General features: G+C 46.7%; 2 protein-coding genes across 5 annotated transcripts; one reads left to right on the top strand and one right to left on the bottom strand.

Annotated features, from left to right (window-relative positions):
• Positions 1-4,049: 4,049 nt before the first annotated feature.
• Positions 4,050-14,906, bottom strand: zbtb1 (zinc finger and BTB domain containing 1). Of its 2 annotated transcripts, none has more exons than XM_085246460.1 (2): positions 14,766-14,906; positions 4,050-8,453 (listed from the first exon to the last, which is right to left on the bottom strand). In XM_085246460.1, exon 2 carries the CDS (start codon positions 8,447-8,449, stop codon positions 6,434-6,436), a length of 2,016 nt encoding a protein of 671 aa, XP_085102586.1. In that variant the 5' UTR covers positions 8,450-8,453; positions 14,766-14,906; the 3' UTR covers positions 4,050-6,433. The 2 variants fall into 2 exon arrangements, with proteins under 2 accessions (XP_085102586.1, XP_085102587.1); XM_085246461.1 differs by lacking the exon at positions 14,766-14,906 and adding an exon at positions 14,188-14,709.
• Positions 14,907-15,580: 674 nt separating this feature from the next.
• zbtb25 (zinc finger and BTB domain containing 25) lies at positions 15,581-24,795 on the top strand. Of its 3 annotated transcripts, none has more exons than XM_085246464.1 (3): positions 15,581-15,714; positions 19,072-19,252; positions 20,363-24,795. In XM_085246464.1, the coding sequence occupies exons 2-3, from the start codon at positions 19,080-19,082 to the stop codon at positions 21,543-21,545; spliced, it is 1,356 nt and encodes a 451-aa protein (XP_085102590.1). In that variant the 5' UTR covers positions 15,581-15,714; positions 19,072-19,079; the 3' UTR covers positions 21,546-24,795. The 3 variants fall into 3 exon arrangements, with proteins under 3 accessions (XP_085102590.1, XP_085102589.1, XP_085102588.1); XM_085246463.1 differs by having other exon boundaries at positions 15,610-15,809; XM_085246462.1 differs by lacking the exon at positions 15,581-15,714 and adding an exon at positions 16,175-16,228.
• The last annotated feature ends 275 nt before the right edge of the window (positions 24,796-25,070 follow it).

The following is a 25,070-nucleotide window of genomic DNA, read 5'->3' on the forward strand; positions in this document are numbered from 1 at the left end:
GGTCTATGCCATCCCGCTCACCTCTTTCCTGCACACGTTGTCTTCACCGCCTTTTGTGCCAAGGCTGAGTGACCTAAGCATCTCTACTGGCAGGTGATGTATCACTGAGGTTGTGTTGTGCCAGTGCACCTCAGCCGTCTTAGATCATGTGTCTGCAGCAGGTTTTTCCTCAACGGGTCTAAAGATCAGCTTCATAAATGATTTTCTGTTTGTTTGTGAAATCTGATCATTCGCCCCATCAAAATAGAGAAACCTCTGTGTGGCAGCCATCTTTTTTTGGGTCAAGACAGCAAACAGAATCTGAAGGTTTGTGATTGTCGTCACAAAGCCGAGGATTCAAAGCAGAGATACGCCGTCAGATTCCCGAGCTCCTGGAATCCTATGTGGAGACAAACTTGCTGTTTGACAGGAAGTAGGAGAGGCCGCACATTTTCATGCCTCAGTTAATGACCTGAAAATCCGGCTTCCCGTTTGCAGGACTGAGATAAATAAATCTGGATTTACCAAAATACCAAGGTGTGACTTCAGGAACAACGCTATTTGTACAGCTGTCAGAGCTCAGTGTGGACGGCTAATCACAGACAGATTGATGCAGTTGGTTAGAAATCATTTAATATTTGTTTACAGGAAATAAACTCTAATTAAATGAAAGTTACAGTGACTTACTGCGCCACCATGTGATACAGAAAAGAACAGGCCAAAGCAGCTGGTGGTAGTTACTCAAGCTAACTCAGATCAGCTGGAGAGAAAGACACTAAATTAACATCAGTGGTACTGAAAGCAGCTGTAGATAATCTTACATCTATGCAAATATTTGGTTCAGATGAAAACAGTTTGATGATGCCCTCAGGTGCATGACTGTCATCACTGACAAATGAAAACAATTTAACCTGATTTATTTCATTCTGTTACAGAAAATAGAGAATGAAACAAAAATAAATACAGCAGAAGGTTTGGATCAAATCCAGCTCAGCATTTCCAAACATCAGTGGTTTTTACACCTGCATCAAGATTTGTGTGTCTGCAGAGTCCCAGCAGACATGTGACGGACACAGGTCCTCCTCCTCAGACTCACTTGACCACACACTCAGGTGTAGTCAAGTCAGGTGAGTCGCACCTGTGACACGTTCATTGCCCCCCTCTTGAACTGTGGTGTAACATGGCCTGGCGGCAGAGGCGGAGAGCACCACCTGAAGTCAGAAACAATAAAGTGAAAACTGTGCTGCCACATTAGAAACACATCTAAGTGATGTCACATTCCTGTTGTCGCTCTGTCACACTGACCTCTGCATTCAGCTTCCTTCTCTTCACATCGTCATACACATGAAACATCAGCAGCTCGCAGGTCTTCTTGTGATCTCAGCCTGCATTCGAGCCACAGCACAGAACACCAACCCTCTCTGCTCGAGGGCTAGCATCTGTAACTGATCTGGGACTCGTGTGCCAAAGCGTTATTAAAAAGGACTCGACTCCTCAGCAACTGACAGTGTGTTTGTCACATTCAGACTGACCCAAGGACCTACCTCTCACAGCCAGCAGCTGACCTTTGGCCTCCAACATGCAGTTGGATCACAAACTCTTTTGACTCAGTCAAACCTCAGAGAGGTGTTGTGAGTCATATTGCAGGTTCTGCTTTCATTCTGGTGTCTGAAGAGGTCCAGCCCACAAAGCAGATCTTCAGTCTGTCAGTCCATCTGCAGCTCCCCCGTGTGGACAGACGCTGAACCAGTTTTTCACAAAGTGTGACTAGCAGCATCAGACTCACAGCTTCCTGTAGAGAACAGGTGCCAAACTCGAGGGCCAGTGTCCTGAAACTTTTAAATGTGTCCCTGCTGCAACATACCAGAATTAAAATTGGTAGGTCATTAGCAAGACTATAGAACTTGACTGCATGCTGAGGAGGCAATTCAGGCCATGTCCACACTTATACGTTTTCGTTTGAAAACACATCTTTTTCTCTTCGTTTTGGCCTTCCGTCCACACTGAGACTTCATTTTTGGTCAAGGAAAACGCTGTGTTTTGAAAACACTTTCCAAACCGGATATATTTGAAAATGCCGTTTTCATGTCGCAGTGTGGACAGCGAATCACAGTGTGGTGACACTGTGGTAAAACGATGACACATTTTAGTCATGTGATGCAGTCATGTGACCAATTAAATTAAACTTAGGCTACGTTCACACTGCAGGCGAAAGCGCATCAAATCTGACTTTTTTGACCCTATGCAACCCATATCCGATCATGCTATGACAGTGTGAACAGCACAAATCCGATATTTTTAAATCCGATCAGGGTCACTTTTGTATGTGGTACTGAATCCGATACATATCTGATGTTTTAGAAAGCGACTGCTGTTTGAATGGTCATGTCGCATTAAATCCGTCTTTTACGTCACTGACACAAGACAGATGCCAATTATCAGCGCCTGAAAAGCACCCGATAAGACATCGTGAACGCTTCTTGGTCATCCCGTGTAGATGTTAGTGAAACGTACAGAAAATGGGAACATTTTATTTGTACTGTATTATCTGCAGATTCTGACAGACATTTCTAACTATCCTTTGAAGCACCGCTCCTCTCTAAAACAGCAATAAGGATAATTATTAGGCCATTTGTAAATAACAAAATAACTTTATAACTTAAAGCAAATTTGGGAAACATAAAGTCCGAAGTCTTTATATTAAGGGCCATCAGTCAAACAATACTGTTTGGTCTGGGTCTAAACAAAGCGCGTTGTGTGTGATGTCTTCTTTTGCGCATGCGGGCTGCTTTGAGGGTTCACACTAGAGCTTGTTTGCTGTCACATTGTATTTGTAGTGTGAACAAGCAGAGAAAAAAAAATTGGATTTGATCAAAAAATCAGAATTGAGCATTAAGCCCTGCAGTGTGAACGTAGCCTAATATAGCGGAGGGTATTTTCGGCCGTTTCAATGTGGACGCACAACGTGAAAACGATAGTGTGGACACAGAGCGTTTTCAAAAGAAAACACAGTTTTCAAATTTATCCGGGCTAGTGTAGATATAGCCTCAGCCATTTGATTCATGTTACAGCAGCTCATAAGTGAATGAACATGGTGCAACAAAAGTACTTTTAGAAGTACAATTTCCCAAAAACTTACATTTATTTAAATTTACTTGAGTAAGGTTGGGGATTGCCACCTCAGCATGCAGTCAAGTCTTGCTAATAACCTAATTTTAATCAGGTGTGTTGCAGCAGGGACACATGAAAAAGTTTCAGGACACCAGCCCTCAAGTTTGACACCTGTGCTCTACAGGGAGCTGTGAGGCTGATGTTGAGGACTGGAGTTTGACACCCTGCTGCAGAGGAACATTACAGACCCTCCTCTTGTGGATATTTTAATCCAAACAGAGACAAAAGTCTGGTTTTAACATTTTCAGATTCAAAGGTGATCTGACGGTGGAGATGGACATCTGCGGCCTTGTGTTGATGACATTCTGATCAAATGTTATTTTTATGTCTCATCTTCAGAATCTTTAGAAAAATTAAAACAAGTATTTCTGAGTGAGATGCAGTTTCCTGGAAATATTTCAGAATAAAAGCCTCACTAAACACTCAATTTGAAACAGGAAGCACTGAGGTTGCATGATCAACATCAATAAAAATCTTCAAAATAATTGTGATTATATTCCAATCAGATAGGAAGGTCAAAGGTCAGCTGAATCTCAGAGCCCATGTGAATGAAAAACATTTATGTGGAGCATTTAAACACCAACACTGGACCCGTTTCCCGCTGGCCTTCAGTCAGAAACGATCACCGTTAACAAACCAATAATCAATAACAGCTGCTTCTTCTGTGGTATCCTGTCAGGAAACCACAGAAGCTAGAACACAGCTACAGGTGATCTCTGTGAAAAATGTGAGCATCAGTCCAAACATCAGCTGATCAATGAGCTGATCCTCCCTCAGCCCTGACATTAAAAACTTCGTGAAGCAGAGAAAAGATAAAGCTGCAGCTTGAGGAGGAGGTGCTGGTAAATAACACTGAGCCTTCATCCTCTGTGGGATGGAAACAGAGGCTCCACCCACACTCAGGTTCACTCTGTTTATTAAGAGTCGTGGTCACAAACAGAAAAACAACGCAAGAAGAAGAACAAACAGCTGACATCGCTAGCTTTACTTAAGACGACATTCGTTTACACCTGGGGTAACCAGGTGGACCCGCCACCTTGGTCAGATCCACCCGGTCCGACCTGAGCCGGTTTAAACTGGTCTAAACTGGTGAGGCATTAAAGGGGCATGTCCCTGACTTCTGTTAGTGCTGATTAGGTGAAAGTTGAATTAGTTTGAGTTCAGCTGGAGTTTGTTTGGTTTCAGGTCTTAGTCCACAGGAAACAGTCTCACTGTGAGCCAGACGAGAAGAAGATGATGAGGGGGGCAGGGCTGATTGTCCAAGCAGCCGCAGAATCATTTCATGGAGCTCATTCTGATTGGTTCTGATAGTCTGATTTACTCGAGCCTGTAACGACTGGTTGGTTCTGAGCAGCTGGATCCAGTCCGATCCCGTACTGCTGGCGAGCGAACACTTCGAGAGACTTGTAAGGCATCACAGGAGTTCTGAGGGTAAGAGTCGAGGTGACTGGTTCTAGTGTTTAGTTGTTGGATTTTTCATTGGCCGGTTCAGTCTGAGGGGGGGTTTGTGACCTTCCGTGCCGGCCCGCCCCTCACACATCGCCGTGAGTTTGACAGGAAGGACGGAGTGTTACAGTAAAGGCACCAATCACAGAGTGCGTGGGACGGTGACAGAGCGAGGAAGCCGTAACAGGCTTTAGTATTCTGGGAAACATCCAAGCGTGAGGCAGCGCACCCTTGCAAACAGGAATTTCTCTCCACGCAGGTCACAGGGGTACCGTTTCAGCAGATATACTAGTTTGTATTTCCTCTGGAGATCACACTGCGAGCAGCACAAGCGCTAACCGTGGGTGTGGGCGGCGCTTCGACGGACTCATTTTAATCGGTTACTATAACGTTTTTAGGTTGTGATGACGTCAGTTTAGCGTGTACGTGCTGAACCTGAACTCTAGGATCCATGAAGGTCCGCAAGTCCTCCACTTGGTCCATTGGACGGAAATGCTACGGTCGACTCGTTCAGACCTGAGCTGTAACGGGTGGAGGGTGGTGCCTCCTCTACGCGACTGCGAGATTCCTGCTCTTTGATACGAGCAGCTGATTGGCCATCACAGCTGTCAGATATCATACATGCAATTATAACTTAATAAAAATAATGTTTAACTATAAAAACGATCAGTGCCGTCAGCTGAGAGCGTGATTGGTCGTGCAGGCACCAGCTGACGGCACGTCACCTTCATGGTTTGTTTAGAGAACAGAGCAGCTGCGTCTAGACCTGCAGCCAGTTTCAGGTAACGTCTTAAAACAGAAGCTCAGAGCGCTGCAGAACCACCGCAGCTCACACCGGCCTGTGACGGCGCCAGTTTCAGTAACTCCTGACGGTTTTGAATCAGCCAGAAATGTCGCTAAAGCGTGAGTTCATAGGGGTCGTCTGATTGGTGGGTTTCTGTGGATTACTTTTGGACCTGAAATGTGATTAAAGCTCAGAGAAGGCCACATGACCACATCAGTCTGAGGCCGCGATTTGAACCGTGCACTCTGCGAGTCGGAATTTAAGGCAACATGGCGCCTCGTTGCTCTGAAAATCACGCAAGGGCAGTTTTGAGTTTCAGCTCGTGTTTAAACATTTAAAAAAAAGAACAACAGGAAACGTGAGCTCTGGGCGACCAATCAGATTTTACGATGGGTTCAGTTATTTGTAATCTGTTTCCTGGCGTGTAATTCATTGTGCAGCTCATTTTGGCCTTTAATTTTGTCAAGGGTTAATCTCACAGAGCCCCACGAGGCGACTGCTGTTGTGACTGTGTGCCGTAGGTTTGCGTAAAATAAAGTTCAATTGAATTGAATTGAAGGATAAAACAACTGTTTGTGCTCTAAACAGCTTTCCTCCTCCCTCCAGAAAAGGTCTGCCTCTCTCGCCACCAAGTTCAGCTCCAATATGGCAGACAGAAGCTTCCTGTCACGCACGGTGACTACACCGTCATCATGGAGAGAGGCAGGCAGTGGGTGGAGCCTGTGTGCCACCGCCCACCTCCCGCTCTCCATGTATGGACAAATAGCAGTCGGTTTCTAGGCAGCATGCTGTTTGCTATTTATTCAGAATCAGCTCTAACACGAGGCTTCCTGTCCTCAGGTATCTACCAACCCACCAGCTTCCTGTTGCGCAAAGCCTCAAGCGGACAGAAGTCACTAAGGCGCGGCTGGACCCGCAGCTCGCAGTGTGACACCCGGTTAGTTTGCGTACGGCTTCAAAGTGCAGTTCAGTCTTTTTGGTGTTCAAGTGCATTCTTTGTTCTCACATTTATGGCTTCTTAGTAACAGACTCGTGGACATGGCAGCAGCGCTGTTATAGTCTCTTGGTGTGTTTGGAGTTATAGTGGCTCCGCATGTCTTTGCGCAGGCGGAACTTCTCACCGCACACGCCACAGATGTACAGGTGGACATCCATGTGCTTCTCCAGCTGTTCGCCACCCGGGAAGATCTGGAAGCACACCTGGCAGATGGTTTCCCCGGCTGACAGGTGGGAGATCATGTGACGCACGTGGTCGTGTTTGAGGAAGGTCCCCTGGTCACACACGGGGCACACGTAGCGCGCCATTCCTTTATGCATGTCAGTGTGGAGGCGGAGTTGGCGCTCGCGCAGGAACTGCTTGCCACAGGTCTGGCAGGTGAACTGCTTCTCCTTGGTGTGGACAGTGTAGTGCTCGCGCAGGTGGCAGCGCTGGTAGAAGCCTTTGCCACAGATGCTGCAGAAGTGTTTGCGGCGGTGATCGGGCTCGCCGCCTTCCTCCAGCATGGTGGGCCGAAACAGCTCCTGGTCGTGGCAGGATAGAGCGTGCTCCAACGCCAGGCTCTCGTTCTGGAACAGCAGGCCGCAGTGCGGACACGCCAGGTCGGCTGCCTCCAGCAGCCCCTCCTCCATCCCATGCGGCTCCTCCAGCAGGGACGCCTCATCCTCGCCATGGGAGTCCGACTCAGCTCCATGGGATTCACCGCAGCGCTCGGCATGCTCCTGCAGCTGCCGGCCTTTGATCAACACCTGGCCGCACCTGCCGCAGGCACATATATGCCCCATGTGGTTGGACAGATAGTGCGCGGACTTGTCCTCCTCCAATAACAGAGCGCCACACACCTCGCAGGGCGTGCCGTCAGCGTCCTGCTTCTCGTCTTTGACCTTCTGGAGTTTGACGGGGATGCCGGAATCATTGCCTTCGAAAGGCTCGCTGCTGTTTTCCAAACCGGAGACACCGGGCTCGGGGTCCGATTGCGTTTTCTCCCTCAGCGCTGCATCACCGAAGCGTGCACTAAAATCTCTGGCGGCATGCTCGCCAACACGGACCACCTCGATCTCAGGGAACATGCTCTCTTCTGGTTCGGTCTTGATGCTCCTGGTGGACCCAGGCTCGCCGTCTGGTCCGCCTAGGACTGACCGGGCAGTCTTGGCCTCAGGCCAGTCGTCCTCACCTTTACAGACGACCCGGTGTTCCTCCACGCTCTCTGAGGCGGAGCTCTCTGCTTTACTTGAGTCGTTGTCACCCTCAGTGTTGCCTCGGGGTGGGTGGAAGGCTTTGCGGTTGGTACATGTGAGGATATGCTCGATTAGAAGCTTCTCGCAGCTGAACACGAAGCCACAGTCGTCGCAAGTGTATGTGCGACCGAACCTAGGGCGGTCCTTCAGAGTTGAACTCCTACCACCTGACCGCTTCCTCAGGTCACATGGTTGCTCGCCTGCTCCGTCTAAAACTGGCGCCGCCACAATCAGAGGAGCGGTTGCTGCCTCTTCAGTCGTGGCTGGCCTGCCAACTGCAGCAGGAACAGCAGGAACAGCAGGAACAGCCGGACGCCCCGTGCTGCTACTGACGGCCTTCGGCAGACGCTCCCCTTCAGGTGCGGCGGGCCGCTGCTGTTCGTACATGCGCACGCCAAACATCATCTTCCCGCCAGCAGGCCCGACGGAGGAGCTGGATGAGGAGGCAGAGGAGGACGGCGTGATGTTGGAGCTCCTGATGTCCCTCAGGTCCTCCAGCGAGTCAGGGATGTAGTACATCTGCAGATATGCCATGGACGCTTTCAGCTCCTCAAACTCGTAACTGCCCACAACGATGCGCCCGAGGTACATGAGCTGCAGGATGAGGTCGAAGCACTCGGCACTGATCTGCATGTTGCTCAGGTCCAGGCGGCCCGCTCCCTGCTGGTCCCGGATGAACATCATCCTGAAGTAGGAGCTGCAGGCCGCCAGCACCGCCTTGTGAGCCCGGAAGTAGATGTCGCCGATGGCGATGAGGCAGTCGCACAGGAAGCCCCACTCGCGCTGGTTGTTGAGTTGCTGGAGGACGTGATCGCTGTGGCTCGGCCTTGCCATCGCCCTGTGGACAACAGAGGAAGACAGAGTCAGAATTTATGAGGCAGCAAGGTCGTCTGCGGTCGACTTTCATAACGTGTGAGCCAGCACGGGACAGTCGGGCCTGATATGATTCATCAGCAACTCTGACTTTAATTAGAGCCACAAGTTCACACACCGAGCACGCTCAGATCAGCTCCCAGCTTCACTTACAGCACTGCAGTGATGAATCAGTATTTCCTTCTCAAGAACACACTGCTCAGATTTAACATGCACGCGCACACACACACACACACGATGGCAGGTCTACTTCTCACCTTTCTAAACTCACTGTGGGGGAGGATGCTTCACCTCCCGTTGGCTATTCTCACAGTAAGTGACACCCCCCCCTCACACACACACCTACCCTGTTATGTGACAGATGTGTTTGTATTGCAGGATAGGGCTGCCACAAACGATTATTCTGATAGTCGACTAGTCACCGATTATTTTTGCGATTAGTCGACTAATCAGATCATCACCCATTGGACGTAAAACCTACAAGCTGTAGGTTGCACCAGCAGCATCTGCTCTTATATAACTATCATTAGCTTACAGCTTTAAGTGTTTAAGGTGTGTGCTAACTAAAAATAAAGACAAGATGGTAGTTTATTAAATTTTAATTAAACTTGCAGATTGTTTCGGTGAAGTTTAATAAACTCCTTGCTATCTAAAATATAACAGGACACCGGAGTAAATTCTGGAGCATCTCACACTTCTGATAATCAGCTGTCTGTTTGATGTTTATTCAGCTGTGTAAAAACTATAACTTTAATCTCAGCCAAACCGATTTACTCAGGAACAAATAAAATACTAAAAAAAGCCAAACAATAACATTTTAAAGTTATCTAAGTGACGGCCGGGAGTCCGGTGTTCTCACGGCTAGTTAGCCTTGCCCCCGGTTAGCTATCGAGCTAGTGGGTAACAGACGTCTCCGAAAACGTCAGAGCGCTTTTGAAAATATGTGGTGTCTTGATAAACTGAGCAGATATTTGAGGTTTACACAGCTACATTCTTGCCTGAAAATATGTTAAACGTTTATTTTGTGACTCAGAAAAAATAATAAGAGTAATATTAAAGCTAACTAGCTGCCGCCATTGTTGGAAACTGAGCTGGGCGCTATGAATTCTGGGACAGAGCTTCTTCTTCTTCGGGGTTTAAGGGCAGCTGGCATCCTTGTACATGCAGTGCTGCCATCTTCTGTTTCATTCCGTTATTACACTCTTAAATCCTGCTACTTATTCCTGCGTCTTTTGTGATCTTACAAAGCTTCAAACGACGCGTCGACTATTAAATCAGTCGTCGACGATTTTGATAGTCGACGTAATCGTGACTAGTCGACTAATCGTGGCAGCCCTATTGCAGGACAAGTATACCTGTACACACCCCAAGTTACTGCCTAAATAAAAGGTCCACCCTGACCCCACCAACACCTGGAGAGTTCACAGCAGATGTCCTGTGGACCAGGTTACAGTAAACTGTGAGCCAGATGTGCCCGACACACCCGACAAATCTGGATCTTTAAGTTGGACTCAGAGGAAACTGCAGATGCAGGGCACATCTGGGCCAAACCGCTCTCTGAGAATGCTCTCTGCTCACTGGTTACCCGAGCCCTCATCGGCGGGTATACGCCAATAACATCTGCAGCAGTTCCAGATGTGGGCGGAGCTAAAAACAGGTTCCTGTGCTGCAGGAGAAAACCGGTCGCATGCGGTTTTCTGTACTGTGAAGTGAACCCGGTCCTGTTCTTCAGAACTGGAGCTTTTTGTTAGACATGTACCTTCACTGCCTGACCCCCCCTGCCCCGCTGCTGCTTGGAGACACTGAAACCCATCAAAAGGTGTCACTTCTTGTGTCAAAATGGGGTGTAATCAGAGGAAGATGTTTTCTCCCGTCACCTGAGCTGAACAGTGATTCGCTTAAAACTTTGACGCGTTTTTATTTTCAGCGATGTCGTCCCGTCTGTGTGTACTGAGCTGCCTTCCCTCCCCAGTTCCACTGGCGGTTCACCTGGCTGTGCTCACAGGTAAAGCTCACACAGAGTACACTTGTGACCAGCTAGAATGTGTCAGCTGATCCCAGAGTGCCTCAGAGCATCGCGCCAGATAAGAGATCAGTGGCGAAGTAGCATCACTGTACGTGTGTGTGTGTGTGTGTGAGTGAGAGAGTCCTGAAAGCCATAGCAGCAGAACAACATAAAACCAGCTGTGCAGGAGCTCACCTGCCTCAGGTGCAATCAGAAGACTCGCCTCTTCCAGATTTTTAAACATTTAGTGCCAGCTGACCACCACCAGTCACGTGTTTCTGCGTTAAATCTACGCCATAACGTGACGAATCCTGACAAATGCAACTACACATTGACGCAGCCCATGATGACCGTGATCAGTGCAGCTGTTTCCAACTTGTTCTGCCTCACACAATTCCTGATTCAAGCAAATTGACTGGCAGACAAAATTTCCAGCGCCAACTAGTGCCCTGCATCTCCGAGCTCTGCATCTATTAGGCTGCAGAGCGCCTAATAGATGCATGAATCATGCTTCACTGCGACAGCAAGGCAAGAACACTCAGCGGTCCTCTGGATGTCGGTGGTGGCCATGCAAACTGACACGACTAGAGCAGGACGATATGACCAAAAATATTTATCACGATATATAACGATATAACTGATAACGATATAACTGACGATATAATTGACACTAGACAAAACACTTTACAACTCCTCAACTTTATTAGTGCAAAAAAAAAAAAAACATCAATGTATTTTCACTTAAACAAGCAGCTGTTTTTATGTGCATTAAAGTTATATAAAAAATTAACAGTGCAAATGCAAATTCCTTGCTGACAGTTTAACCAAAAGGCTAGGGCTGCTCAATTAATCGAATTTTAATCACGATTACGATCTGGGCTTTCAACGATCATTAAAAATGACTGAGCCGATTATTAGCCCCTCCCTCATTTATCCGCGACACCTTAAAGGCCGGTCCGTGAAAATATTGTCGGGCATAAACTGGTCCGTGGCGCAAAAAAGGTTGGAGACCGCTGATTAAGAGGACCCGAGGGAAGCTCGGAAAGCTAAGCAGAAGTTATTTGGAGAGTGACTGCCGTTGGTTGAAAAGAGAGTTTAAAAAAAAAAAAAACTTCAGTGGCGTTGCACACTATTTTATATTATTTTTTTAAAGTCATTGTTAACCCTTTAAAGCCGGTCAGAGCTGCATGCTCCGTTTTGCGTAATTATTTTTAAATCCCTGTAGAACCTGAACCGTGTAAGCTAGCGCAATAATTTGTTTTGCATATGAAACCGGAGGAGTTGTACTTACATCTGATGCCATCAGCTTGTCCTCGGTCACGGTTTCGTTCCACATATAGCTTTGCAAAAATTGCATAAAAAGCGCTTGCAGCAACAAAAACATAATATTCCAGAAACACGCTTTGCCGTTCCTATCAGCTGTTCGTAACACTTCCCACAGTGAAATGATGCACCTGCTGTTTTCTTTGCAAATTTGCATCATAGGATTGTTTTTTGTTTTTCCTGCAGTATATAAAAATTGCTGTATCTCTAAAATAAAACTATGAAGACACTCAAAATAAATTTCCTGTGGTGGGAAACTATTTTTTGCAACTTTATTGTATTTAAAGTTTTGAGGGATAAACCTCTTAAATTTCTCCAAGTAGAAATATATGTAAACAAAACAAAAGCGATTTTCAATTTTTTTGTAGTTTATTGCACTTTTTTGCAATTTATGTAATTACTATGGACTTAATGCATACATATTATTAAAATATGGGCTATAACAGTTGTATTGATGTATAGCAACTTGAAATGCTCCCACAAATGGCACTACAGCATGTAAAAAAATAATATAAGCTCTGGTGGACTTGGTTCTATAGTAGGTCTTAAAGGGTTAAATAAATATCGTCAAATAATCGTGATCTCAATTTCAGTGAAAATAATCGTGATTATCATTTTTGCCATAATCGAGCAGCCCTACAAAAGGCATTTCCAGTGGAAATTGGCTGACATATCCTCAGCATAACCATGTATAATATCCACAAAACTTAAAAAGAGGTTACACACACACACACACACACACACACAATACGGTAATATTATGTTGAAGCACAGTACGTATCACTCCGCGAGGCTCCTGCCTACGATAGCCGTAATGCTCCGACAATCCATCAAGCGGTGCGGCTTCGTAGCTTAGCAAAGTCGTACTGAAACATTTGACAGATTTTCGAGCGCCGTGTACCACATAAAATCGTTTCCAGGTCAGTAAACACAACCAGAATTCATACATAAGGCACACGGGATTATAAGGGGCGCTGTCGATTTTCAGAAAAATCAAAGGATTGATTTTAAGGGTGCCGTATTTTCCAATAATAAAGACAGCCCGTTAGCATGCGCTACCAAAAATAGTGTTTTGTTGTATATCTGACGGACGAAAGCCAAACCAGTTCCACACCACTGAAGTTGCAGCATTTTTACAAACCAATTCTGGTTCATCCGTTTCATTCAACAATCCACTTTCGCTCTTCTCATTCTGCGTCGACGCCATGTGCGTATGTAAACAAAGGCACTGCGCATGCGCGTTTTGCCCATATTCTATCGGGATATTTCATTTTCTTATCGTTGCCCAACATTACACCGGTATTACCGTGAACGGTATGATATAGTCCACCCCTACACATGACTACAGGAAGTGAGGTCATCATGTGAGATCAACGAGCCAACATGTTCCAGCAGAATATGAATTGATGACCGAAAAGCATGACTCCATTGCAGACGGTCAGGTGACTGATTTCCAAAGTGAGTTCCGCCTCTCAGATGAGGCTCAGGATGGCGTTTTATTCTGAAATGGTTTGGCTCTTTGATCACATGACGTGACATCAGATCAGTTCACGTGAGTTCAGGACGGTCCCGCTGATTTAAAGCCAAAACTGAGCTCCTCCAACAAAACCTGATCCTGCTAAAGGTGGAGACATAGAACGCACCTCCACATGATTCCCCAGACACCGCTAGCTACACACCATGTGACAGTAAGAGCCAGCAGTGGAGTGACTTGTGATGAGGTCACACAGTGGGAAAGCAGGACTTTGCCCCCAGCCCCAGTCTCAGTTTGATGTGATGGCGTCGTGCAGCTGCTGCAGTTACATTAAATTGCAGAACGACCTTTTTATATCCCATCATAAACGTCATCATCATCATCACCATCACACTTTTCCAGAAATATGCAGATATGGATTTTAAGAATGCCTTAAAACGTTCAGGCTGATTAAATCATCAGTTTCTAATCACAGCCCAGCTCAGAGTTTATGATTGTAAATGGTGACACATTGTTTTTTTCCCCCTTTCAGGTCATTGTGATATGCAGTTTTTCACGAGTTTTTACTAAGATGAGTGCCTTAATCGTGTTATTACCAGAACAAGTCATGGACAAGTCGTTTGCACTCTGATCAGCTGGTTGCTGCTCACAGGAAGGTCTCAGGGCTCATTTTATCAGCCGACACGTGACAGTCTAGGTTCATATCTGATGTGTCTGCTGTCAGGTGTGTTTGAGCTTTGTGAGATTAAAGGTCACAGTTCAGAAACCTACTCTACTGATCAGTAATCAATAAAGATAATAATGTGATCACTGTGAAGAGTGGATGAAATAATTTTGGCCTCTGTCACCAGACTCCACTGTAAAAACCACTCAAATAAGAGCCCTCATCCTGCTTACTGTTAGTGCCCGCCGGGCCCGCAGGCACGCGGTGCGGGCTGTCAGTCACCGGCAGACAGGCCGCGAAGGAGCCGCCGAGGTGGGAGCGAGCCCGTGGAGAGACCGGAGGGAGAGGCTGGCCACACCGCCGAGCTAAAATGGAGATTACAGCTCGGCTGAGATTAGCTGCTCCAAGCTAACCCCTGTTAGCGTGGTCCACACCGGAAGTTCCTGTGATCACTCCTCCAAAATGAAAACACGAAGCGTGACAAGGGGTGAACGAGACCACCGTCAGGTTATCGCGTGCATCACAGCGCGTCTCAGTGACAGTCAGACACTCCCCGAAGGATCGTCAGTGAACTCGTAGCTCCTCCGGCTGCTTCAATGCTCAAAACTATTCGTTACGACTTATATTTTGAAAGTAGCCACCGGATGTGATGCGAATAAAACCGGGCGGTTACTGAGCGCTCTCTCCCGCAAACAGCCCCGCCGCCCCCGCACTGCCACCCGCATTCAGCACCGAGAGCAGGCCGCGAGCATTTCCTTCACCGCCTGCCGCCCAGACGGCCCCGAGCCCGGACACGGGTCCGTCCACTCACCGTGGGTCCCGGAGGCCGGCGAAGGGGCTGCTGCTGTGGGATTCCCAGGCTCCGAAATGTCCTCCGCGGATGGTTTACTGTGGAGACGAAGGAGCAGCCTCTTCTTCTTCTTCTCCTCCAGCAGGATGAAAGCACTTCCGCACAGCCCGCCGCGCCGTCAAGCCGCACATAGCGAGGAAGTCCAAATAAGGAACTTCCGGTCAGAGTGGGGCCCTTCAAAATAAAGTTAAATAAAGTTTTAACGTTTCAAAAATACGTTTCCGCTTTGATGCTTCGCGCAGCTCAGCTGACACTACGGAAACGCAACATGTGTCGCACAGTAAAAAATAAAAAAAAAAGTAAAATGAAAAACTGAAGTTATAATAAAATATATAAGAACTTTAACCCAGTGGGACATGTTTAACTGCATCAAGCAGTAGTTCACAGGTGGGCATTAAATAATAAATATACATTTCTGGCTTGGACGGGGCCTTTCACAGTTAAATAAAGAGTGTCAGAATTATGTCTTCATTGAAAACGACCACAGGAAACAAAGTCTGCTTTTAATTTGAAAATAATAACCGGAATAATCTATTTGTTTTCTCTCTCGCCTGTAGGATTACTTGAGGCCTCCCGCCACCCACATTCAGTCAGAGAGCAGCAAGGAGGTCTAACTCTGAGCTGAGCAGGAGACTCCGCCTGAAGAAGCAGCAACATCTCACCTGAACGATCTCATCACTGCAGCACCAGTCCGTCTGTTTCAAAGTAGCCTGCTATCTGGAGGCAGCACCTGATGATGCCAACAGAACCACATCATCTGCAAAATGCAGAGACAAGATGCTGGCAACGCCCAGATAATCTGCCCATCACCGGTGACAAAGGGCGGCCTAGGCGGAGCCCAGCACCCACTGGGAACGTGTCCCACTCACTGCCAAGAATGTGGACCACACCTCACAGCATACCCGCTGTGGTCAGTAATAATCAATACTGCTGATCAGCTCAGTGGACACCAGCCTAAGAAAACATATTTACACAGGTTATGAGTTACTTCAGTCACCAACCGAGGTACAGTGGCCCACTCCGAGAGTACTCTGAGTCTCAGATTACACAGATTATGATGGGGTTCAGTCCCTGAGCTGCAGACCTGAAGCGTGTTTGTGAGTCTGTCTGCTGCACGGTGTCGGTGTGTGTTGTGTCACGTGATCGTGCTCCCTGCACGGTGTCGGGGTCTTATGCTGCTGGCTGACAGCCTCTGATCAGTTTCACTTTTTTTCCTGATATACTCAGAAAATTATCGATGGCACGATAACGCCATCTTTCCTGCTCTGCGTTTATTAAATTACTGATCAGCCATCAAACGTTTCTGACGGCTCACGTGACTGCCCCATTTGACCCATGTTCTCGCGAGAGGTGACGCGGCTCGTCGCGAGATCCTCTGCAGCAACAAATCGGCCGATTCTGAAGACGATCTGCTCGTTTCTGCGGTAAGGCGCTCATTAACGGCGCGCGTGCAGGATCCGCGCATACACGGGATTGCCGGGCGTTGGGAGCGTGAACACGCGCCCGTGTGCGCGGAGGTGATGAGGACGTGCGTGTGATGAATGAGATGAAGGATGGAGGATGCTGCGCGGTGGCGGGCGCGACGGCACGTGCACGCGCAGAGCTAGTGTGTGTCTGGGTCGCGCGGGTGTCCGGTTTCCGGTGTGGTCGGGTCAGTTCGATGTGAACACCCGCCCCTTCCCCGTGCATGAGTGCGTGTGTGTGTGTCAGGTGTGACCTTCGCTGAGGTCAGAGGTGGCGTGTCCAAGTGAGCCTGACGGACTTAATGTGACGTCACAGGGTTAAACAACACCTTAAGAGTTCTTCAGGTCTTAATGTGCTATACTGCTCTGTGTTTGTGTGTCTGTGTGCTTGTGTGTGTGTTTTTGTGTTTCTGTGTATGCGTGTGTGTATGCGAGAGATGCTGAAGATAAAATAACTCTTTATTGTCATTGCACACTCATACCTTGTACAATAGTACAATGAAATTGGAAACTCCCACTTCAGCACAACTAAAGACAACACAGTTACTTAAAGTTGATTTTTTTTCTCATTTCATTTATTTATTTATTTCACACTTGGTACAACAATTCAAACAAACCAACCACACTTTCTATCAAAAAGCACTACAACCATGTGTGAAAAGGAGCAGGAAGAAGAAAATATTCTTATTAAACCCTGCCCCCTATCTATTTTCAAAGTGCAAGGGACCCAGACAGTGGCACGCGTGCGCCCCTGTAGGAGCTGAAGTTCCTCTGATGTCCCCCAGACGCTCCAGCAGTGAACGGTAGAAGAGGCTCCCCCTCAAACAGAGGAGCTTCATCAGCTCTTTTAGTGAATGAACCTGCACCCCTGCTCTGTTCTACAACATCGACCAATAACAGTGCACGAGAATCAGGAAGGCTCTACCTTGTGGCGTTATTCAGCACTTCGATATTAAGTACTTACTGAGCTAAAGCAACAGGAGTATCGGTAACACAGCAGCAATGGACTTGACCGACCACAGATATATATACAGTGGGGCAAAAAAGTATTTAGTCAGCCACCGATTGTGCAAGTTCCCCCACCTAAAATGATGACAGAGGTCAGTAATTTGCACCAGAGGTACACTTCAACTGTGAGAGACAGAATGTGAAAAAAAAAAATCCATGAATCCACATGGTAGGATTTGTAAAGAATTTATTCGTAAATTAGGGTGGAAAATAAGTATTTGGTCAATAACAAAAATACAACTCAATACTTTGTAACATAACCTTTGTTGGCAATAACAGAGGTCAAACGTTTACTATAGGTCTTTACCAGGTTTGCACACACAGCTGGTATTTTGGCCCATTCCTCCATGCAGATCTTCTCGAGAGCAGTGATGTTTTGGGGCTGTCGCCGAGCAACACGGACTTTCAACTCCCGCCACAGATTTTCTATGGGGTTGAGGTCTGGAGACTGGCTAGGCCACTCCAGGACTTTCAAATGCTTCTTACGGAGCCACTCCTTTGTTGCCCGGGCGGTGTGTTTTGGATCATTGTCATGTTGGAAGACCCAGCCTCGTTTCATCTTCAAAGTTCTCACTGATGGAAGGAGGTTTTGGCTCAAAATCTCACGATACATGGCCCCATTCATTCTGTCCTTGACACGGATCAGTCGTCCTGTCCCCTTGGCAGAAAAACAGCCCCATAGCATGATGTTTCCACCCCCATGCTTCACAGTAGGTATGGTGTTCTTGGGATGCAACTCAGTATTCTTCTTCCTCCAAACACGACGAGTTGAGTTTATACCAAAAAGTTCTACTTTGGTTTCATCTGACCACATGACAATCCTCTGCTGTATCATCCATGTGCTCTCTGGCAAACTTCAGACGGGCCTGGACATGCACTGGCTTCAGCAGCGGAACACGTCTGGCACTGCGGGATTTGATTCCCTGCCGTTGTAGTGTGTTACTGATGGTGACCTTTGTTACTTTGGTCCCAGCTCTCTGCAGGTCATTCACCAGGTCCCCCCGTGTGGTTCTGGGATCTTTGCTCACCGTTCTCATGATCATTTTGACCCCACGGGATGAGATCTTGCGTGGGAGATTATCAGTGGTGTTGTATGTCTTCCATTTTCTGATGATTGCTCCCACAGTTGATTTTTTCACACCAAGCTGCTTGCCTATTGTAGATTCACTCTTCCCAGTCTGGTGCAGGTCTACAATACTTTTCCTGGTGTCCTTCGAAAGCTCTTTGGTCTTGGCCATGGCAGAGTTTGGAGTCTGACTGTTTGAGGCTGTGGACAGGTGTCTTTTATACAGATGATGAGTTCAAACAGGTGCCATTCATACAGGTAACGAGTGGGGGACAGAAAAGCTTCTTACAGAAGACGTTACAGGTCTGTGAGAGCCAGAGATTTTCCTTGTTTGAGGTGACCAAATACTTATTTTCCACCCTAATTTACAAATATATTCTTTACAAATCCTACCATGTGGATTCATGGATTTTTTTTTCACATTCTGTCTCTCACAGTTGAAGTGTACCTCTGGTGCAAATTACTGACCTCTGTCATCATTTTAAGTGGGGGAACTTGCACAATCGGTGGCTGACTAAATACTTTTTTGCCCCACTGTATTTCATCTTCTATCACCACAGCGGATCCTCTGCTCAGGGTCACAGTGAAGTTCCTCTGACCTTCTCTGAACCTCTTCAAGACATCCTCCATCCTGTTGCACATTAATAAGTTTGTATGTTAAATGTATGTGTGTGAGCAGTGATGATGGAGGTCATAATGTGAACTTCATGGGCTCGGGTTTGTGTTTCAGACGGTGTCATGGAGGTGTCGTCGCACAGCCTCTTCCTGCTGCAGCAGCTCAACGTGCAGAGGGAATTTGGTTTCCTGTGTGACTGCACCGTCGCCATCGGAAACGTCTACTTCAAAGCTCACCGCGCTGTGCTGGCTGCCTTCTCCAACTACTTCAAGATGATCTTCATCCACCAGTCCAGGTGAGGGGTGAGACAGCGGCGTGTGACCTCTTTACCTGAGTAGAAGTTAGTTATACACTTGTGCTTTGGGTCATCACACAAGTGCAGGTAGGATAAAAAATAGGCATGTTTTCTGAGAACCTGAATTCTTTTAAATGCCCAGCAGGTGGTGACTCCTCTGACCCTTGAATCCTTTGTCCTGATAAATTTGTTGGCTTCCTCAACCGTGTTGGGTTCCAGGTCAGAGAGGAGGATTATCTGGGGTGTACTAAACGTACGTTCTTCAGTCAGATCTGCCGCTTGCTGTCATCGTGACGGCAGTGATGAAAAGGACTTCACTAACCAGCCGGTGACAGTCTCTGCGTCGATCCTGTCATGAAAACGTTACCAGATGACCTGCTGTTAGCCACCTAGCTGTGAGTTAGCAGTGCGGCATGAACCCAAAGAGGGTTTGCTTGTCTGAAACCATGCAGCTGCAAATAGATCAGCCTTGGGAATTTGGACAAACTGGCCAACCTTATCCATTAAAGACAGGATTTTACTAGTTGTCAGCAGGCATGTTAGTGTTAGCTAAGATTAGCCATGAGAAAGACAGCTCAGGATTGGATTTGCTCTCCACAACCAAACCGAATGTTAGCGTTAACTACAAACTTGGAGCTTGACTGGTCAAAAAGTGGCTAGCTGTCAGCTACAAACAGATGCACTGTGAGGACATGTGAGGACCCTTTATTTGGCCTTACCTTTTAGGTGAACAGTGGTGTGTTTGATTTGTAACACACCAAAAAAACAATGAATGAAATTTAATGTTTTATCCCAATTTTTTTTTCATAATTTTTAAGAAGCAATCAAATGGTAATAAAAATTCAATAATGATTGATCAGCCCTAAATGTGTTTAAGACTAGAATAATGTCTTAAACACAGGAGAGTGTGGACGGCGTGCCTGCCCGAAGGCTTGTACCGGTGTTTGTTCCTTTATTCCAGAGAACAAATTTCAGGATCTGGATCCTGTAAGCCAGAATAGAGGAACAAAACTTTGGTCCAAACCTTCAGGAGAACATCGATCCAAAACATCAGGATTCACATGCTGTTTTTTTCCGAGGTGCTGACCTCATGTCTCTCTGTGTCCCCAGCGAGTGTATAAAGATCCAGCCCACGGACATCCAGCCGGACGTCTTCAGCTACCTGTTGCACATCATGTACACCGGTATGTGTCCCAAACAGCCGGTGGACCAGAGCCGGCTGCAGGAGGGCATTAAGTTCCTTCACGCCTACCAGCTGTGCCGCAAAACTGGTGAGGGTGCTGCTGAGACTGCTAACAACGTGGTCCGCATGTCCAACCTCTATGGCATTCAGATCTCTTCCCAGCTGGCCAGCAAGGAGGGACCCGGAGTCCCCAAGACCACCACGGTGTCCCGCGGGGCCGAGGATGGGCGGTCCTCTGACCGAGGGGCCCGGTCTCACTCCCAGCTGTCCCTTGCTGTCGGACTGGAGGGGGTATCATCGGACCATCAGGCCTCAGCGCTACGTTGCTCTGTGGCATCCGGAGACGATTCTGACATCTCAACTACCCATATCAAGCAGGAACGCTTAGAGGAGGAGGAGGACGGCGAGGAGGGTCCAGGTGCAGGGTCTCCAATTCAGGACAGCAGTCCTATTCAGGGCCTCCTGTTCAAAGACCGGCCGCTAGTGCTGCTCTGTCCCCGCTGTGGAGAGCGCTGCTCCTCCCCAGAGGGCCTGCGGGAGCACCTATTCAGCCACGCCCTCGACCCCGCCCGTCTCATGGAGGGGCTGTCACAGGGTGGCGACCTGGAAGCCGGCCTAGAGGAGGGTCCTCCAGGAACCCAGGAGCAGCTGGATGCAGGATGTTTGGAGGAAGCTCTGAGACAGAGCCAGGCGCTAGCCAACCAGCTGGCTGCTGAGCTGAGGCGGAGCCGAGGAGGTGGTGGGAGTGGAGGAGGGGGGAGTAGCCCTGCTCCCTCCCTGCACTCACGCAAACGTAAGATTGCCTGCGCCGTCTGCAGCCTACGCTTCTCCCACAAGAGCCAGCTGCAGGAGCACATGTACACCCACACAGGCAAGCCGTCCCGCTACCACCGCTACAATCGCCTCTGCAGCCAGCTCTTCCAGGCCTCCGCCCACTTCTGCGACAGTGCTGCTGAGCCTGGGGGAGGGGCTGGGGGTGGAGCTTCAGTGGGCACCCCCATAGCTCTCTCTGAGGAGCCCAACAGGGACACTCAGGACAATGGCAGCTCCTGCTACTCCCTGGACTCTGAGATCTCCCAGGAGAGTGTGGACGGCGTTCCGGTTGAGTGATGCCATCTGTTATGAGGGATGTGATTGGACGGAATAGTAATTTCCGCAGGTGGTGGTGTTCTGAGTGTTTGGTCTGTACCTGTTTGGGAGTGTCTGTGTTTAATCCAGTGATGTGATCATGAGGTGCTGAGGTCAGCAGGTCGGACTGTTTGATGCTCAGAAACGTCGGCAAAACCTGACTGATTGATGATTAATAATTAATTGATTGGGAACTGTTTCTCCGGTTTGAAACATTTGCTGATTTGTGCATGTTGAACAAGTTTCTGGACTCTGATTACATGATTCGTTGATTAATCAGCAGATTAATCAGAGATTAATGATACATCAGTACTTTGACTAATGTCACTTCCTGTCATTCATGTCACTGCTTTGTATTTCCTTCTCTGAAATTGAGCTGCCAGAGACTCTAAACCTGAAAGCAGCCAACAGTGAAGCCCATCCGAGTCTGAGAGGACTGTGAGGAAGAGGAGATAGTGAGCACTGTGATGTCAGAGCGATCTGTGATGTCAGAGCCTTTCTGTGGATGCACTGACATGTGCAAACTACAAAAAGCGAACTACTCAGATTTCTGTCATTTGGTGTCAGAGTGTCGTATGTACAAGGTGTAATCTACAAGTTATGAGAACAGGTCCAAACCAAAAACTGGATTTAAATCTGGCAGATGTCACATTCAGGATAATCTTCCCCTGGTTTTTGGATCTTTCAGTGGAAATCGTGTCAGTTCTCCTTCCAGTTTTATTCTTTTACTCACGTTTTCTTTCCCTCCATCTTGCCACACAGGTTTAGGACTAAAATGTACAGCAGTAAACCCTCTCAGTGACAAATAACGACTAAGCGCCGTACACCTTACATGTAAAGTTTGAGTTAGTCTTTTGTCAGTGTTCATCGTCAGAAAGAGAGTACGAGGCTTCTTGTTTCTGTCCTTTTAGTGTTGTCCACAAAGAAACAAAACTACAGTGCAGACTTCAGTAAATAACACTGTACTGTTAAACGTATTCACTCCTCTGCATATGACTAATAAGAGTTACTTCAATAGAACTAAGGGGCGGAGTCCAAGTCCTGAAAAGCACACTCACACCATAATCCCCCCACCAAGCTTTACATTTGTCCCGGTAACCACTGAACCTAGACTCATCCATTAGAGTGCCAGATAGAGAAACGTGATTGGTCACTCCAGCGAACATGTCTTCACTGCTCTAGAGTTTAGTGGCATTGTGCTTTACTCCACTGCATGTGACGCCTTCATTGCCCTTTGTGATGTAAGGCTTATTATACAAATGGTCACCATGGAAACCCATTCCATAAAGGTCTCTAATCTGAAGGCCACATGAAGTCTGTAGTGGTTGACTCTGCAGGAAGTTGGCGACCTCTGTGCGCTCTGTGCCTCAGCATCGGCAGAAAGTTTATCACCACAGAGTTACAAACGTTATCAGATGGAATACAACAAAAACATGCAGATCAGAACATGCAGGAAACACAAGACAGTGTCCTGGTTAGGACGAACAGATCTCTTTGGAGGAGCTTGAAACGTTCAGATTTTGCTTCTGAAGGTTTTCCAATGCTACACAGAGCTTTGAGAAGATCCCGAGTACCCTGAAAAGGAGTGACATCCTCAGAGGTTTGAATGGATATCTGCCAGTGCAGTGAATTTACACCCAGCTAACAGTCAACAGGACAAGGAGAAGAAGGCAGCAGCTACAGAAACGTACTGGCAGAAATGACCTGAAGCCACCTGGGTTCTCGGACCTCTGCAGGTTCAATAATGATGACCTGTCATTGAGATTAGCCAGGGTTAAACCAGGTTTTTATTGGACCTCTTCGCTGAAGCGGCTCACACCCACTAACCTCAGTATGCAGCACCAAAGACACAGAGGCAGAGCTAACGGTTCAGATCAAAGCCACGACCTAATGTCAGTCATTTTCTGCCAAATTGAGCAGATCCGAAAGCTCTTAACTTCATCCTGCCTCTGTTCTGTTTTTCTTTAGTTTCTGCTAAAGAGCTTACAGCGTGAGATGTTGCATTTTACCGAGGTAAAAATTAGTCCCTGTAGAAAAATCTCTGATTGAGGTGTTGCCCCTCAGCGGGCTTCCAGAAGCTGTTCAATCAGGAAGAAGTGAGCTTAAACGGGCGCTCACACACAGATGGGAGGATTACACTGAGGGTGCTCTTACACGGAGTTGGGATTAAAAAGCAGCTGATGGTTTAACTTCATTTAAAGGACCATTCAACAGTTTCTTCCATCTGACTCGAACAAAGGCAAGCACAAAAAAAGACAGAAAGGACAGGTGGGAAAATAAACATGTCCCAATCTGTGGGTCAGGACTCTCGCTGGTTCCCAGCCTACGCCCACAGGGGCACATTTTTTATTTACATTTTTAAATAAAGTTTTAAAAATATTCAATCTTTTTTATATTTATCATAAAACTGTGAAAAACTAAAATCTTTTAACAGTCTAAAAAACAAAAGCCAACAAAAAAGCACGATCTGAATTTTATTTTAAAAAAGTTACTGCCAGTGTTTGAAATATTTTGTTGGAATGCCCTATTAACTTTTACATTTTATTTTGAAATGGTTATGCTCCTATATGTTCTAAACATTTTATTTTGAAGGAGTCATAGTTTAGTGCATTTGAAATACATTTATTTTGAAGGAGTGACATTCTGTTGCATTTAAACCTTTTTATTTTGAAGGATTTGATGTTTGTTCATTTTAAACATTATTTTAAATGTTATATTTAATTTATTTATTTTTTAGTTTTTGAAGGAATTGTACGCTTTTGCATTTGAATCTTTTCATTTTGCAGTGGTCCTATCTTGTATTTTAAACCTCTTATTTTGAAGAAATCAATATGTACTATTCTAAACTTATTTTGAAGGAGCACCAATCTTGCATTTTAAACCTCTTATTGTGAAGGGGGCAATAGTCTTGCATTTTAAACCTCTTATTTTAAAGGAGTTGATCTCAATTCCATTGTAAACCTTTTACTTTGAAAGTTTCCACCGGCCAGAGGGAAATTGGTGGTCTCTGCTGTTCCTTTCGGTGTCACGTGACCAGCGCTCATTGATGATAAGGTGTTGATGATTATTGATCGTGTGTGACTGTCGTGCCGTCGTCTTATTTCTGTGTTTTGCTGTAAAAAAGCAAACAGGAAGTTCAGTGTCAACATGTTTTTGTAAACGGCATCTGTTTTTCATGGATACAACAATAAAGTTTTGTAAATAAATGTTTTTTTTCACTAATCAGATCAAAGCTCTCGTGTGTGCTTTTCATTCTTTTTTATTATTGATTTTGGAACATGTTTTAATCGGCTCGGCGTGGATGTTGCTGGGTTGCACCGCAGCATGCAACACACTTCAGCTGTTAGCAGTTAGCAGCAGCCCAAACATGCATCAGCACAGTGGGAAAATGCCCGGTATACCAGATTTTCAGTCCAGCCCTAATACCGATCAACCAATACTGAGATTGATTATTGATTAACCAGAGTAACCTGTTGGTGACATCAGCTGTTTATCACAGAGGTGATT

Source organism: Mchenga conophoros, linkage group LG15 (genome assembly GCF_057382185.1).
Source record: "Mchenga conophoros isolate Kocher_MC1m ecotype Shallow Benthic linkage group LG15, M_conophoros_male_GT1.1, whole genome shotgun sequence".
Taxonomy (NCBI): Eukaryota; Metazoa; Chordata; class Actinopteri; order Cichliformes; family Cichlidae; genus Mchenga; species Mchenga conophoros.